Source organism: Catharus ustulatus, chromosome 17, assembly GCF_009819885.2.
Source record: "Catharus ustulatus isolate bCatUst1 chromosome 17, bCatUst1.pri.v2, whole genome shotgun sequence".
NCBI classification, from domain to species: Eukaryota; Metazoa; Chordata; class Aves; order Passeriformes; family Turdidae; genus Catharus; species Catharus ustulatus.
The window spans coordinates 14,365,350-14,378,219 of record NC_046237.1 but is presented as its reverse complement, the minus strand read 5'-3'; the positions used below and the strand labels follow the sequence as shown (position 1 = coordinate 14,378,219).

General features: G+C 53.6%; 1 protein-coding gene across 10 annotated transcripts in view; it reads right to left on the bottom strand.

The window, feature by feature from the left end:
• CHD6 (chromodomain helicase DNA binding protein 6) overlaps nucleotides 1-12,870 on the bottom strand; it is a 95,849-nt gene that overhangs the window by 21,678 nt on the left and 61,301 nt on the right. For 7 of the 10 annotated variants that reach the window (XM_033074641.2, XM_033074648.2, XM_033074649.2 and 4 more), the window contains 12 exons: nucleotides 12,684-12,805; nucleotides 11,806-12,049; nucleotides 10,572-10,748; nucleotides 8,879-9,022; nucleotides 7,878-8,133; nucleotides 7,226-7,436; nucleotides 6,537-6,732; nucleotides 5,867-6,031; nucleotides 5,305-5,484; nucleotides 4,473-4,583; nucleotides 3,121-3,323; nucleotides 2,512-2,714 (listed from right to left, as the gene is read on the bottom strand). In XM_033074641.2, the coding sequence (XP_032930532.1) occupies nucleotides 2,512-2,714; nucleotides 3,121-3,323; nucleotides 4,473-4,583; nucleotides 5,305-5,484; nucleotides 5,867-6,031; nucleotides 6,537-6,732; nucleotides 7,226-7,436; nucleotides 7,878-8,133; nucleotides 8,879-9,022; nucleotides 10,572-10,748; nucleotides 11,806-12,049; nucleotides 12,684-12,805 (2,212 nt within the window). The remainder of the gene's footprint in view (nucleotides 1-2,511; nucleotides 2,715-3,120; nucleotides 3,324-4,472; nucleotides 4,584-5,304; nucleotides 5,485-5,866; nucleotides 6,032-6,536; nucleotides 6,733-7,225; nucleotides 7,437-7,877; nucleotides 8,134-8,878; nucleotides 9,023-10,571; nucleotides 10,749-11,805; nucleotides 12,050-12,683; nucleotides 12,806-12,870) is intronic. The other 3 variants (XM_033074643.2, XM_033074646.2, XM_033074651.2) reach the window with 1 other exon arrangement.

The window sequence follows — 12,870 nt, the reverse complement described above, 5'->3', positions numbered from 1 at the left end:
TGAATGAGAAAGGATGCCTGAGCAGTCCCATCCCATCTGTCTGGTCTTGTGACACCATTAAAGAAGAGAAAGCATCACCATGTCATCAACTCCTGCATAAGGTCTGCAGCTTCATGACAGGACAAGAGCAGTGGCCCAGCTGGCTGCTGAAGGCCTGCAGTAGGCACCAGGCCTCCTGTCCCCAGCACCAAACTGGCCTGATGAACTCTGCACAAATGCTGCTTCCTCAGCAGCTTGGCCTGCTCCAAGATGAAAGGCAGGATGGTGCTGGATCAGAGCAGAGCTCAGAGTTGGACTGTCTGGGTGCTGTGCTCATCCTTGTGATCCCACAGAGGTGGGATTGAGAAGAGCTCCAGGATGCCTTAGCAAGGGTTGAAGGTTGCTGTTCCTTTCTGCACATCAGGAATGGGGCATGACTTGTCCATTCTGCCCTCTGCAGACACGAGTGGTACCTGAGGCTGCCTGGGGAGCCACAGCAGTTACTCCTGAAGGACTTCCTGACTGAGGAAGCAGCACTGCTCTGCACTGCAGTGTATTGCTTCTTCTGTTCTTCTCCAGCTCTTGACATCAGGCTGAGATGTTGTTGCTCCTCTGGCCCCAACAACATGGAGGTTTCACAGGTGGGAAAAGCCATTCTAAAGAGCTGGTGGAGAAGCTCCTGGTCACTTTGCTGGTCAATATTCAATGCTCTTGCACTAAAGCAATCCTGACTCTCTGCTGAAACCGTGGCTCGTTCGTCACTTGGCATTATCTAAATCAAGCCCACTCATACCAGTTATTTATTTCTGACGCTTGTTCTGCTCCCCACAGGACTCTCAAGCCCACTCTCAGGGCAGGGCTGTGTGGCAAGAGCAGGAAGCAGCACTGCCAAAGTGACTGCCATTGCATGAGGTGACTGGAATAACTTATGGCAGTCACCAAAATCCACATCCTTGGACCTCATGCTGCAAAAGCTAGCTGGACACTTCCAAGCAGAAGGAAATGATGATGTTGGGTTTTAAGCATCAATTATGATACGCTTGGTGCTCAGCAGCATCACCACTCCAGAACAGCCTTGCCTTGCTCCACCATCTGGGAACAGAAGTCTCAGGTTTCAGCCCAGCTCCCTGATGTCAAAAGCAGTCTGGAGAGTTCCAGCCCCCTCACTACTCACCTTGTGCGACAGATCACAAGTACAAAACAAGCAGCACATGGCTGCTGGGCTCTGACTCCCTGAGGGACACTGTGGCCTCCCCCAGCCCCACTCACCTGTCCTGAGAGCCACAGGATGCAGGCACTGTGCTGCAAGGTCAGCCAGAGCCCTCTAGCACCACAGGCAGTGACCACATGTCCCAGGCCACAAGCTCAGATCCAGGGAACCAGCAGTCACTCTGGGCTCACAGATGAAGACAAAAGCCCCATGGCTGCCTCATTCACAGGGTGGGTTCTAAGGCTGCCCCAGCCCCATGGGAGCCCACAGAGAGCAGCCACTGTACTGCAGGTGAGGAAGCCAATCTGCAGTGTCCATGAGAGGCAGAGCTAGAGCCAGAGGGAGAGCAGTGCTGGGAAGCCTTTGGGTGACCTGTCTGAAACTGAGCATACACTGAGAACTTCTACACACCAGAATACAGACACCTCTAGCCAACAGATGCAATTACAGATTTGACAGGTGACATATGAACCTCAGACATACTGCCTCTGAGTAGAGAGAGCATAGCCAGGCCTAGGACAAGGGTGCTGCTACACAAGAGTGAGAGAAGGCAGCACCACCTGGGGAGCACTACACATTGCATAAGTCTCAGGACAACCAACACTCCCCCTCCACCCATCAGGACAGCACTGCAGACCAGTAAGTCTGGGACAAGCACCATGACGAGGGGAAACAAAAGCTGGAAATCACAAAATCACAGAATATTCTGAGTTAGAAGGGACCCACAAGGATCATTGAGTCCAACTCTTAAATGAATGGCCCATATGGGGATGAAACCCACAACCTTCATGTGAGATAGATGTCCAACTGTACCTCCAGCTTTCCCTGGTGCAGCTGCCCATGGTGCCTAGAGGCACAGGCACAGTCCTATATCATGTCCATGCTGTGCCCTGGGAGGCCCTGAGTAGCAGACTGAGGCACATCCATGCCCTGAGTGGAATCAGCACTCTCATCCCTATCACACCCAACACGTTCATAAGATATTCACAAGGTCACTGCCCAGCATCTCCCTGTGCAGGGGAACCTCGAGAGTATTCACAGGCCAGTGGTACTTAGCAGTAGCTCTGTTCCCAGCACAAAGCTCTCTGCACTGAAAGCCAGAAAACAGCCTCACTCACTCAGCCAGACTCTGCTGCTGGCTCTGAGGGTCAATGTGGAGGTCAACTTCATGGAAGCCCCTTTCTCTGTGAAGAGAATTGCAGTGCTGAAGCACAAACATTTGCAGACTGTTTCCATCAGCTCTGCTTTGAATTCTGCAGCCTCAGTCCCACACGTTGGCACAGGGCAATGGGTACAGATGAAATGGCAGAGAGAACACGCAATACCTGAGTGATTCTGCAAAGCCTGATTCTGGCCGTCCTTCGTTGGTGTGATGAGGTCCCAGATAAAACTCTTAATCTTCTCATCCCCCTTGTAGTGTTTGACGCAATACACCAGCAAGGCGCGACAAATCATCTCCATGTCCTTCTCATTCAGGTGCCACTTGAACCGCCCATGGGTCAGGATATCTTTCCACCGTCCCCAGCTGAAACAGCAGAACACAGAGTAAACACTCCTGTGCAATTGCTGAGACCTTGCTGGCTCCTCTTTTCAGGAGCTCCTCTGGCAGGGCTGCCTGCCAGATCCCCTAGATAGGGATGTTTTGCCCATGCATTACAGGAGCAAAGAGGGAGAAAGGTTTACAGGATTGAACAGAGCAGAGCTAGGAGCAGACTCTGGAAGTGCCAACTGCCAGCTCATGCTTTGTCCTCCTAATTCTTCTTCCATCCCAAACCTTCGCTTAGAGCCCGGGTCCCACCAGGGAGGTCACTGCTGGAAGGAGGCAACACAGCAAGCAGGACAGACAGGAAGTGTTTGGTGCGGCCAGTGGCCCACATGGGTACTGGGGCAGCTGGAGGCTGTGGCTGTGCTCTCACAGGGGTGAGACTCACCCAAATATGAGCAGGTTCTTCTCCACACGGAAGCACTCAGCCCGCAGGTACCGCCGCGTCTTCTCGTTAAAGCGCCGCGAGCGTGTGGGTCGCTCATCCGAGTCACTGTCCAGCTCAGAGAACTCCATCAGTTCATCCTCTTCAAAGGAGTTGTAGTGTTTGGTTTGCTTCCGCACCCGGGGTCTGTCAATGACCAGGCTCTCCTGTACAGAGCAGAGAGCGCTCAGGTAAAGGCAGAAACACTTACACATGCTCCTCTGGCCTCTGTCACCCGGGCTCTGCTCAGTCTCTGGCTCCTGGCTTGCCAGCCCTGTGGCTGACCATCACCTTCCCCCTAGATACCTGCTTCAAGTTACATGTGTGCAGTTCTGCCTGCACAAGTGACAACTCCTGACTAGCACAAAATTCAGCCTGACAGATAACAGGGTGAAAATCAGCCCCTCCATGTTCAAACTCCTGACTGCCAGCAGCTGACTCAGCTCTGAGTCACTCTTGGCCCTCTACACACTGCCTGTGCCAAATGCTGTGCTGAGCTGAAGGTAGTGTAATCTCTGTGTCAGGGGGACAGGTGGACTGGAACAGAAAAGGCAGCTTCCAAGAAGGTGCAGGAGGGAGCAATATGAAATTAAATAGAATGCACCTGCCCCTTCTCCTTACCCCATCCTGTTGAATGAATTAATGTCATGTAAATCTGCCTGGATTTCAGGCACATAGGATAAACACACACACACACACACACACACTCTTTCCCACTGTTCCAGCTTAAGCAGTGAGCTCTGCAGAACTGCAGGGCCTCCCTCCTGCTGCTGTCTACAACCATCTCGTACAGCACTGCTGCCTTAGCTGGAATTATGGCACCCTGGGGCTGCACTGGAGCCAGTGGCAGCACCCTGTGCCTCCTGAGGCACCAGTCTGCCCTCATGAGGGGCAGCTCCAATCTCTGCTCTCTGTGACCAGGGACAGGATCCATAGGAATGACTGAAGCTGCATCAGGAAAAGGTTCTTCCCCCAGAGGGAAGTCGGGCACTGAACAGGTTACCCAGGAAATGGGCACAGCCCCAGGGCTGCCAGAGCTCCAAGAGCACTTGGACAATGTTCTCAAGTAGAAGGCGGGATTGTTGGGAGTAGTTGGGAATACAGACTGAGTACCCTAAAAGATCAGGGAGATACAGACCAACACGTGGCTAAATAAATCAGGCTGTTAGCCAGCATTCATGGGTCAGTCTTCCCTTGCAGTAATCCTTGACAAACCTCTTCAGAAGCCCAGAGCAAGCATGCAGCTCTCACTTGGACACCAGGCCACATAGTGTCAGATCAGTTGTAGGGCACTTGGGCCACAAACTGCACCCTACCTTTTCATTCTTGGCATCTGTATCGAGTTCTGCTATCTTGGCCCACTTCTGCCAGAAGTTGGGATCATCTAAGGAAATGTCAGTTCTGTTTCCTGAGGCTACGAAGCTGGCCTAGCAAAGAAAGAAAAGGAGTGAATAGGGTGCAACCCACTATCCAGGTGTGCTTTCTCCCATACAGAGATCCCCCACATGCCTGTCTGAGTGCACGGTCCTGCTGCTGTGGGATGTTACACCCAAAGCTGATACATCCCAGAGGGTTCTTTATTTGCTTAAGGGAGCTGAACCCCTCTGCTCTGCAGTCATGCCTGACTCACTGTAAATGGAGCCTGGGTTGTGCAAAAGGAGGAGGGACAGATGGCCCTTAGTGGCCCCAGCAGGCACCACTCATAGCATAGCACAGAGCTGGCTCCTCAGGCTCTATCTGGGGGTTTTGTCAGGCCCCACAGCACTCAGCTTCCATGGCACAGCATCACCTGGCTTTGAGCACCATGCAGCCCCGCAGCTGGGTCCTGCCACCATGCTGGGGTCCCTATGGAGAGCCAGACCACATGGCTGAACCCTCCTAGGCAGCCTTCCATCACCCACCAGGCTGGTGGCCCCTCCACAATGCTCTGCTGACCACCAGATAGGAGACCACACCAGCTGCGGTGCCCCAGCACAGTGACAGTGAGTGTTGTCACTCCTGGGCACAGGGGGACAGCAGAGCTTGGCCTCCAGGTGGACATGTCTCCACACACAGGTAGGAGGTTGGCCAATCACTACTGCTCTGAATGTTCCCCTTCCTTGACCCCCAAAGGAAACCCCCCTTCCCTTCCAATGGAGTACAGCACACCTTTGCAAAGGTGGAACCCTTCCCTTCAGACTGGATTGTGATGGTCTGTGTCCTGCGCTGGAGGATCTGATCAATATCTTCCTCACAAAACTTCGACCCCTCGTCCTCCTCATCCATGAGTGCACCGTAGGCACCCTTCCGCAGCAGGTCCTCCACCTCCATCTTGGAGAGCTGCTGAACCTGCCCAAAGCACAGGGGTATCACCAATATGGCCAGCAGCCATGACCACTGCACAACAGAAGGCTCCTCCCTCTGCTCCAGGAGAAATGACCCAAGCCAACCCACACTTGCTGCTGTTAAAGCAAAGATGTCACTTCAAAACTCTTCCTGAGGGATTGTCAGGGACTGTTCAGTCCATGCCACCCCAGACACAGCATCACATGTCCCCTATTCTCATGGCAGTCTGGCAGGCCAAAGAGCAGCAGTGCGAGTGTGTGGGACTGAGCTCTTCCTTCCCAAAGCCTGCCCAGTCCCTGCTCTGACCTGGCAGTGACTTGCAGGGGGAGGAGGAGAGATCTCTTGCAGAGATTCCCACCTGGCCCTGCTCCAGCAGCCAACGTACCCCATTGGTGCTGCCCTTGCGGTTGATGTCCTGCAGCACAGCTTTATCCAGGCCCAGCTTCAGGCTGGCCTTGTCGAACATCTCGCGCTCATAGGAGTTCCTGGTGATGAGGCGATAGACCTTCACGGCCTTGCTTTGCCCGATCCGGTGACAGCGAGCTTGAGCCTGTCAGTGCAGAGGCACAGTGTCAGTGCAGGGAGCCCAGTGAAATGAGGACCGTGTGGCTTGTGGCACGCTGCATCAGCATCTACACTCACCCACCTGACCCACCCACCACGGCACCCTCACTCCCCGCTACAGTTGACCTGGTAGGGCTCTGGCATTGCCTGCACAGCTGTGGAGCAGGAATAGGAGATATATCCCCCAAGGCAAGGACACAAGGCTCAGGCTGGAGCCTTGGCTCTCTGCAGATGGGGCAGACAACACCGCACCCACTCCAAAGCCAGGTATGGACACAGTGTTGCCTGCTCTGTGGCCTGTCTGTGCTTTCAGAGCCACATTGATCTCCCCCATGTTCTGTTCCCTTTGCCCAAATTCCTGCCAGCTGTCCTGGCATGGCACCTCACGTCCAATAGAGCTGGTGCTACTGCCCTGCTCTCCCTCCCTGGCAGAAGTGTTAGAAGCTGTGCCTCAGGACCTCCTGACAGGCTGGCCCTGCCCAGCCCATCACCTGCAGGTCATTCTGGGGGTTCCAGTCGGAGTCGAAGATGATGCAGGTGTCAGCAGCTGTCAGGTTGATGCCCAGCCCACCTGCCCGTGTACACAGCAGAAACACAAAGCGATCCGAGTCGGGCTTGCAGAAGCGGTCGATGGCAGCCTGGCGCAGGTTGCCGCGCACGCGCCCGTCGATGCGCTCATAGGTGTACCTGCTCAACAGGGGAGAGGTTAGAGCAGAATCACAGCAGGGCCTGAAGAGGCTGTGGTTTTCAAATCCCTTTCTGCTCCTTCCCCCAAGCTGTGTGGGCACACCAGCCAGGACTTACTGGCAGAACCTGTGTCCAGGTGGAGGCCCAGGCCTCATCAGCCTGTGTGCACTGTGGTTGTTCCCAAAATTGTGTCTCTTATGATGACAGAATCATCACAACCCCCATGCATGATGCATGGATATGGGGGTCATGGGAACCAGGAATAAGCGAAGACCTACCTTCACCTGGTTGCTCTGAGGACTAGCCTCAGGCTCCACAGAATGAAAGGTCTGAGCTGCTTAGCTCTGGGGGCTCCACACCTATCAGCAGTAGGTGGTAACTTGGTGGATCCACCAGTACGTGGGCATGGAATGACCAAATCCCCACCCTGTGTTGTTGCTGTGCATGGAGGCACTGTGGAGGAGCCGTGGTGAATGCTGGAGCCTGTACTTACCGTCTCTGGATGAGATAGTCTTCCAGGATGTCAAGGCAGCGCACCATCTGTGAGAAGATGAGCACCTTGTGCCCACCAGCAATCAGCTTGGGAAGCAGCTTATCAATGAGCACCAGCTTTCCAGCTGCCTGGATCATCGCCTGCAGCTGGAAGTCTGGTGCCTCTGGGCAGTGTGTTTTACGGAAGTCTTCCAGGATCTTCTCTTCTGCCCCTGTCAGATGAAAAGGGATGTAAGCTTTTGGCAAGGCTGGCAGTGTAGCTGCCCAGGGCAGCAGCAAGGGACCACATGGGCAACAGAACGCCTCCCAGAGCTAGGGAGGCTGGTTAGAAAACTCCTGCAGACCCTCCACTCCTGTGACTAAACTACTTCAGGGCTCAATCAGCTCTTGGCAGAATAAATCAGGTTGGGACGTTGGTCCTGTATCAGAACATTCTCAAACACAGCGAGACCCTGAGATGCCCCTCAGCAAGCAGCCCTTGGAGGGAGCTGGGCTGTGTGGGAAGAGAACAGGGCAAAGCACTGCCACACCATCAGCAGATGGCATAAGGCTGAGCTGGCTCTCCAGATGGCCAAGTTCTGTTGGGAGTGAAGAGTAAATATTGCAGTGATACCTGTGTGTCCCCCCACACAAATCCTGTGCACAGCCCTCACCATTGATGAGGTACGGGTGATTGCAGCACTTGCGCAGCTCCATCATGGTATTGATGAGGTTGGGCATATTGTGCTGGTTGGCACCCTTGGAGAGGAAGGAGAAATTCTTCTCCAAGATGGCCCGGTAGTATTTCTTTTGGATATTGGTCAGCTCCACCTCAATGATGGTCTCCTGCTTGGGTGCCAGATTCTTCTCTACATCATCCTTCAGCCGTCGCAGCATCATGGGCTTAAGGATGGACTGCAGCTTCTTTACCTGCAGAGCAAGCGCAGACACTCACTGCCCTCCCTGCATGACAAGCACATGGGCCCAGCAGAGGGGTCTGCAAGAATGGAGCCTTCCCACACTGCAAACCCACTAGAGGGGACTCTGAAGCAGCTGCTCAGCAGCCAGTCAGGACAACTCAGGGGCTGGAGTCCTTGGGGCAGGCATGACCAGTCCACATGCCTCTGCTGCCATCAGCCTCAGGTGTCTGATACAGGAGGAAAGCTGAGAGTTTGGATGGTAGCTGAGATAGTGGTTGATTCATGTGCCTGTGCCTGCTCCCACAGAATGACAACCTTTGTGCAATTTCCACATTCAAAAGGCAGTTGGACAGCCCAGGCAATGAAGCAATTTCCCATAACCCACATTCAAGGAGAGCTTTGGAGGAAGGCCCTCCAGGGAAACCTGACAAGGGTGACTGACACATAGGACTTACTGAGCTCCCCATTCCCCCTCCATTCTTGTTGGTCTCAGGGAGAGACCAGGTGGGAGAGGCAGGTGAGCTATTTTACCCAGGCATCTAAGGGCAGCAGGAGTCAGTTGGGAGCAGACCACTGCCTTGGCAGGGACAGGTCTCCTCTCCCCAGAGCAGCACTGGGGGCTCTGTCACAACTTTGCTTCTCCTGGTACAAGTCCTATCCACTTTCATGAAGCACATGTCTGAAAGCACGCATAGTTTGGTCACCAAGTGTCCCAGTGGCCTGTGCTAAGTCACCAGTATCATTCTTCCAGGTACCTGCTCCTCTGTCTTCAGGTCTCCAAACTCTTCCAGGAAGGCTGTCTCTGAAGGGAACTGTTGTGGTTCCAGAAAATTTAGGAGGCTGAAGAGCTCCTCCACTGAGTTCTGCAGGGGGGTCCCCGTCAGCAGCACCTTGTGCTCCTGGGAACACACAGAAAATAGGATGATGACTCAACTCTATTAGCTGGGGTTAAATGTGTCCCAAGAGCACAAAGCTTCCTGTCTTCCAGCCTAAGAAGCACTCTGGGTGGCCTGGGAGTGCACACACACACCCTGAGAGGCCTCCCTGGCCATGGTGACAGCCCTGACCAAGCCATTGCCATACAACACTGTCTTTTGGCTCCCAGGAGGTTCCCATGCACATGTTCCAGTCCAGCTCTGTACAACAACAACCAAACCCAAGACCTCACACTTGCTCCAGCATTCAGCCCTGGCCTGGACAAGACCCCTGAGCAGGGCTGTGCTGGTGCTGGACAGGGACATTGACAGAGCCTGAGCTTCTGTACAGTTGGGGGCAGGATGTCTGTCTTTGGGGCTCAGACAGAGCAAGAGGGAACACGGCCCAGAGCCATGGGACACTGAGGGGCAGCAGTGACCTGCTGCTAGGGCCAGTCTCAGCAGAGTAGGTATGACTGTGCACTGGGAACAAGGGGGAGCTTTTCTTAGAGGTTCACCATGGAGGTACATGTGCAGTAAAAGGAGATGTGGTCCAAACAACCTCCAAGACCTGGGGGTGTGAGGACCATATGATCCCTCAAAGAGAATGCTCTCCCTCCCATGCCTGACAACATGGGCTTGGGCTTCAGACACCACCAGGTGCTGGTCCTGAGTGCACCAGCTCCTCTGCCCCAGCACTGCCAGCACCCTGGGCTCACTACTCAGGCTAATCCTCCTGCCCAGTCTAGTGCAGGAAATGTCCTCAGGAGTGGCCAGCTAGGAAAGAAGGGTAATTTTAAGGCGGGAGACTCCCATAGGACTTGTAGAAAGGAAGGTGATACTTTAGAAGGTGGACTAGTAGCAACCCTGCTTTGACCCAAGCTCACAACCCAGCAGGGTGCTGCACAAGACACAAAGTCAGGGGAAACAGCAGGGTCTTCTGGAACTTGTGGGAGTCATAAGACTGATTATTTTCGGAGGACTAGTCCAAAGGTGGGTGTGAGAGAAGCTGGGTACAGCTGGAAGATCCTAAAGGCCTGCTTTTCCCAGGGCTGGGAAAAGATCTGTATATCCAAATAATTTCTCAGAGCAGCTCATTGATCCCTTTGTTAACCCACCCCTGGCATGGACTCCTCCCATGTTTGTACAGCAGTAAGAAACCAGCTTGAATACCACAGCCCTGCCCAGTGTAGGGCACAAGGCACACCACGGTCAGGGGTGCTGTGCAGGGCTGGCCAGCAACTGTCCCCGTGTGCTAGAGCAGCTTTACACTGTGCTGCAAGGCTAGGCAGGGCTCTGGCAGGGAGCACCTCCAGGTGGGATGATTAAATCCCCAGGGGAGTTAATATTCCATTTCGGCAAAAAGTTTGTGAGGGTTGCTGTTTGTGAGTGCCCCATCCATCAAGGGACCCCCTGGATGGTTTCCCTCCAGCCTCACTCAGGGCCTGAGCCACTGACAGTGGCATCTGACTGCTCAGCATGGCCATCTCCAGCCCACCCTGTTCCCAGGTGAACCCAGGCAGGACATGCTCACCAGGGCCATGAGCTTGAGCCCCTCCAGGAGTTTGCAATTCCTGTTCTTCAGGCGATGTGCCTCATCAATGACCACACAGCGCCATTGGATCTTCTTCAGCTCTGGGCAGTCAGCAAGGATCATCTCAAAGGTGGTGATAACCACCTGGAACTTGAAGATCCCAGGGAGAGGGTTACCCTAGGAAAACAGAAACCAGAGTTTGAGATGGCTTCAGGTTGGCAGCACCTCCTGTCTGACAGTATTAGTGTAAGCATCTGATTCTGAGCTGGAATTCCCCCAGAATAATATCTCTCAAGCATTGGGCAGGTTTCTGCAAGCTGCCTTGACAGCTGCAGGCTGTGTATCTCCAAACCAGACACTGCCCCAGGGGAGGCACATAGGCTGGACAAGAACCAGGGCTACGCTGCACCCTCCCTGTTCTGCATGAGTTGCGCCTGCTCACTCATATACAGTGCAACCTGAGCCCATGCCAGCAAATGGGGCTGTAAATATCACCTTTCCCTCTCCAAATGAACAAGCTCCACAGGTAGCTCAGTGCTTCCCAAGTAAAGGAAGCTAGGGCTGGGGGAATGTCTTGGGGTGACTTATGATGCTTGTATCCCTAGTCGTCTGTTCTGTTGATGTTGAACATTGAGCTCTGCAGCTTTAAGACTGGTTCCAGGAGTGAAGGGGGAGAGAAGAGGTGCAGAGTTTGTTATCAGGTACTGCACTTTCTCCCCCTCATCCTTCACACAGACTGTGTTGTCTGCAGTGGACAGCAGGAGAGAGCTATCCTTTGCTCTTGGTTAGTTTTTCTGGCTAGTTAAGGCAGAAAATCTCCCTGGACTGCGGGCTTTTTTCCCTTTTTCTTGGAATTGTTTGGCCCTGCTCTAAACTAAAAATCCAGAGGAGCACCTGGAGCTCGCACCCGTGACCCACTGGGCCTGGCCTGGAGGCCAGGCTGACTGAGCTGAGCTGTAACCAATGGAAGGGACTCTTCTGAATTTGTCATCTCTTTGAAGCAGCGAGAGTTTTGCTCTTTAGTATTGTTCATTTTTGTGCTGGAAAGTACTTTGCCTGTTAAATAAATAGGTTTTTTTCCATTTCTCTCCGAGGAAGTATTTCTCCGAACCAGCTGGGAAAGGGACTGCTTGCATCTGTTTCCTAAAAGAACCCCCTTCAGAGGTTTCCTCCCAAATTTACCCTAAACCAGGAAACAGGGATGCATCCTGGGAGGGCTGTGTGCATCAGTCACCTGCGTGTCCCTGTACACCATCTCGTACTGCTGGATCATCTGCCGGCTGATCTGGCTGCCGTGGTACACGATGGCGTTCATCTCCGTCCAGGTGCGGAACTCCCTCTCCCAGTTTGTAATGGTGGAGAGGGGTGCTATGATGAGGAAGGGGCCATGGATGCCCATCAGGAATATCTCTGAGAGGAAAGTGATTGACTGGATTGTCTTCCCCAACCCCATCTCATCAGCCAGGATGCAGTTCTTCCTGCAGAGATGGACAGGGTCAGGTCAATGTGGCAGAGACCACACTGGATGCAGAAACCACTCTGTCACCAACTCTCTGATGAGATGTCAGGCACACCACCTCTGCCCACACTTCTCTGACTCTGCAGCATGGAGCATGGGGAGACTTTGGTACAGTGGCCCAAATCTGTCTGGGTAAGCCAGCCAGCTTCTTGTAAGATCATGGATTCAAAGTCAGCATGAAAGATGCTGTTTTTCAGGCACACACAAACCAGGGAAAGATGCATCTGATGGCCTGCTACAGCTGAGAACATGTATATTCCCACCTGCCTGCCCCACAATGAGTCACCAACAACCTGGCCAATGCCAGAAAGACAGGTGTCTCTTAGAACCATAGCTAAGCCCTAGTATCTCCAAGACTCATCAGCATTTACCAGGGAGAAACATTCCTAAAGACTCAGTTGCAAAGCTAAAGCAAATCCACTGTTTCTGGTAGCTGCCTGCCACTTCCAGTTCCTGAAGGACTCAGTAGCTCCTCTGTCAGGCCCTGGTTTGTCCACTCTGCTCCCCAGCTTCGCTGTTCCCATGACAGCACACACAGGGCCTGCTGCCAGCAGGTCTGCTCATGGCAGCACTGGGCTTCAGCCCCTCCTCACCTGTTATACCAGTTAAAGAGCAGCCAGTTCATTCCCTCTAGCTGATACTCCCGCAGCTGGTTGCTGTTCTTGTACTCCCGGGACTTCTCCAGTTTTTGCCAGGACTCAGACGCTGGGCGCTCCTAAGAGGGGACAGCAGGAGCAAGGTCCATGGGAAATGCTAACGCCCAGTGAGGCCAGATCCTGA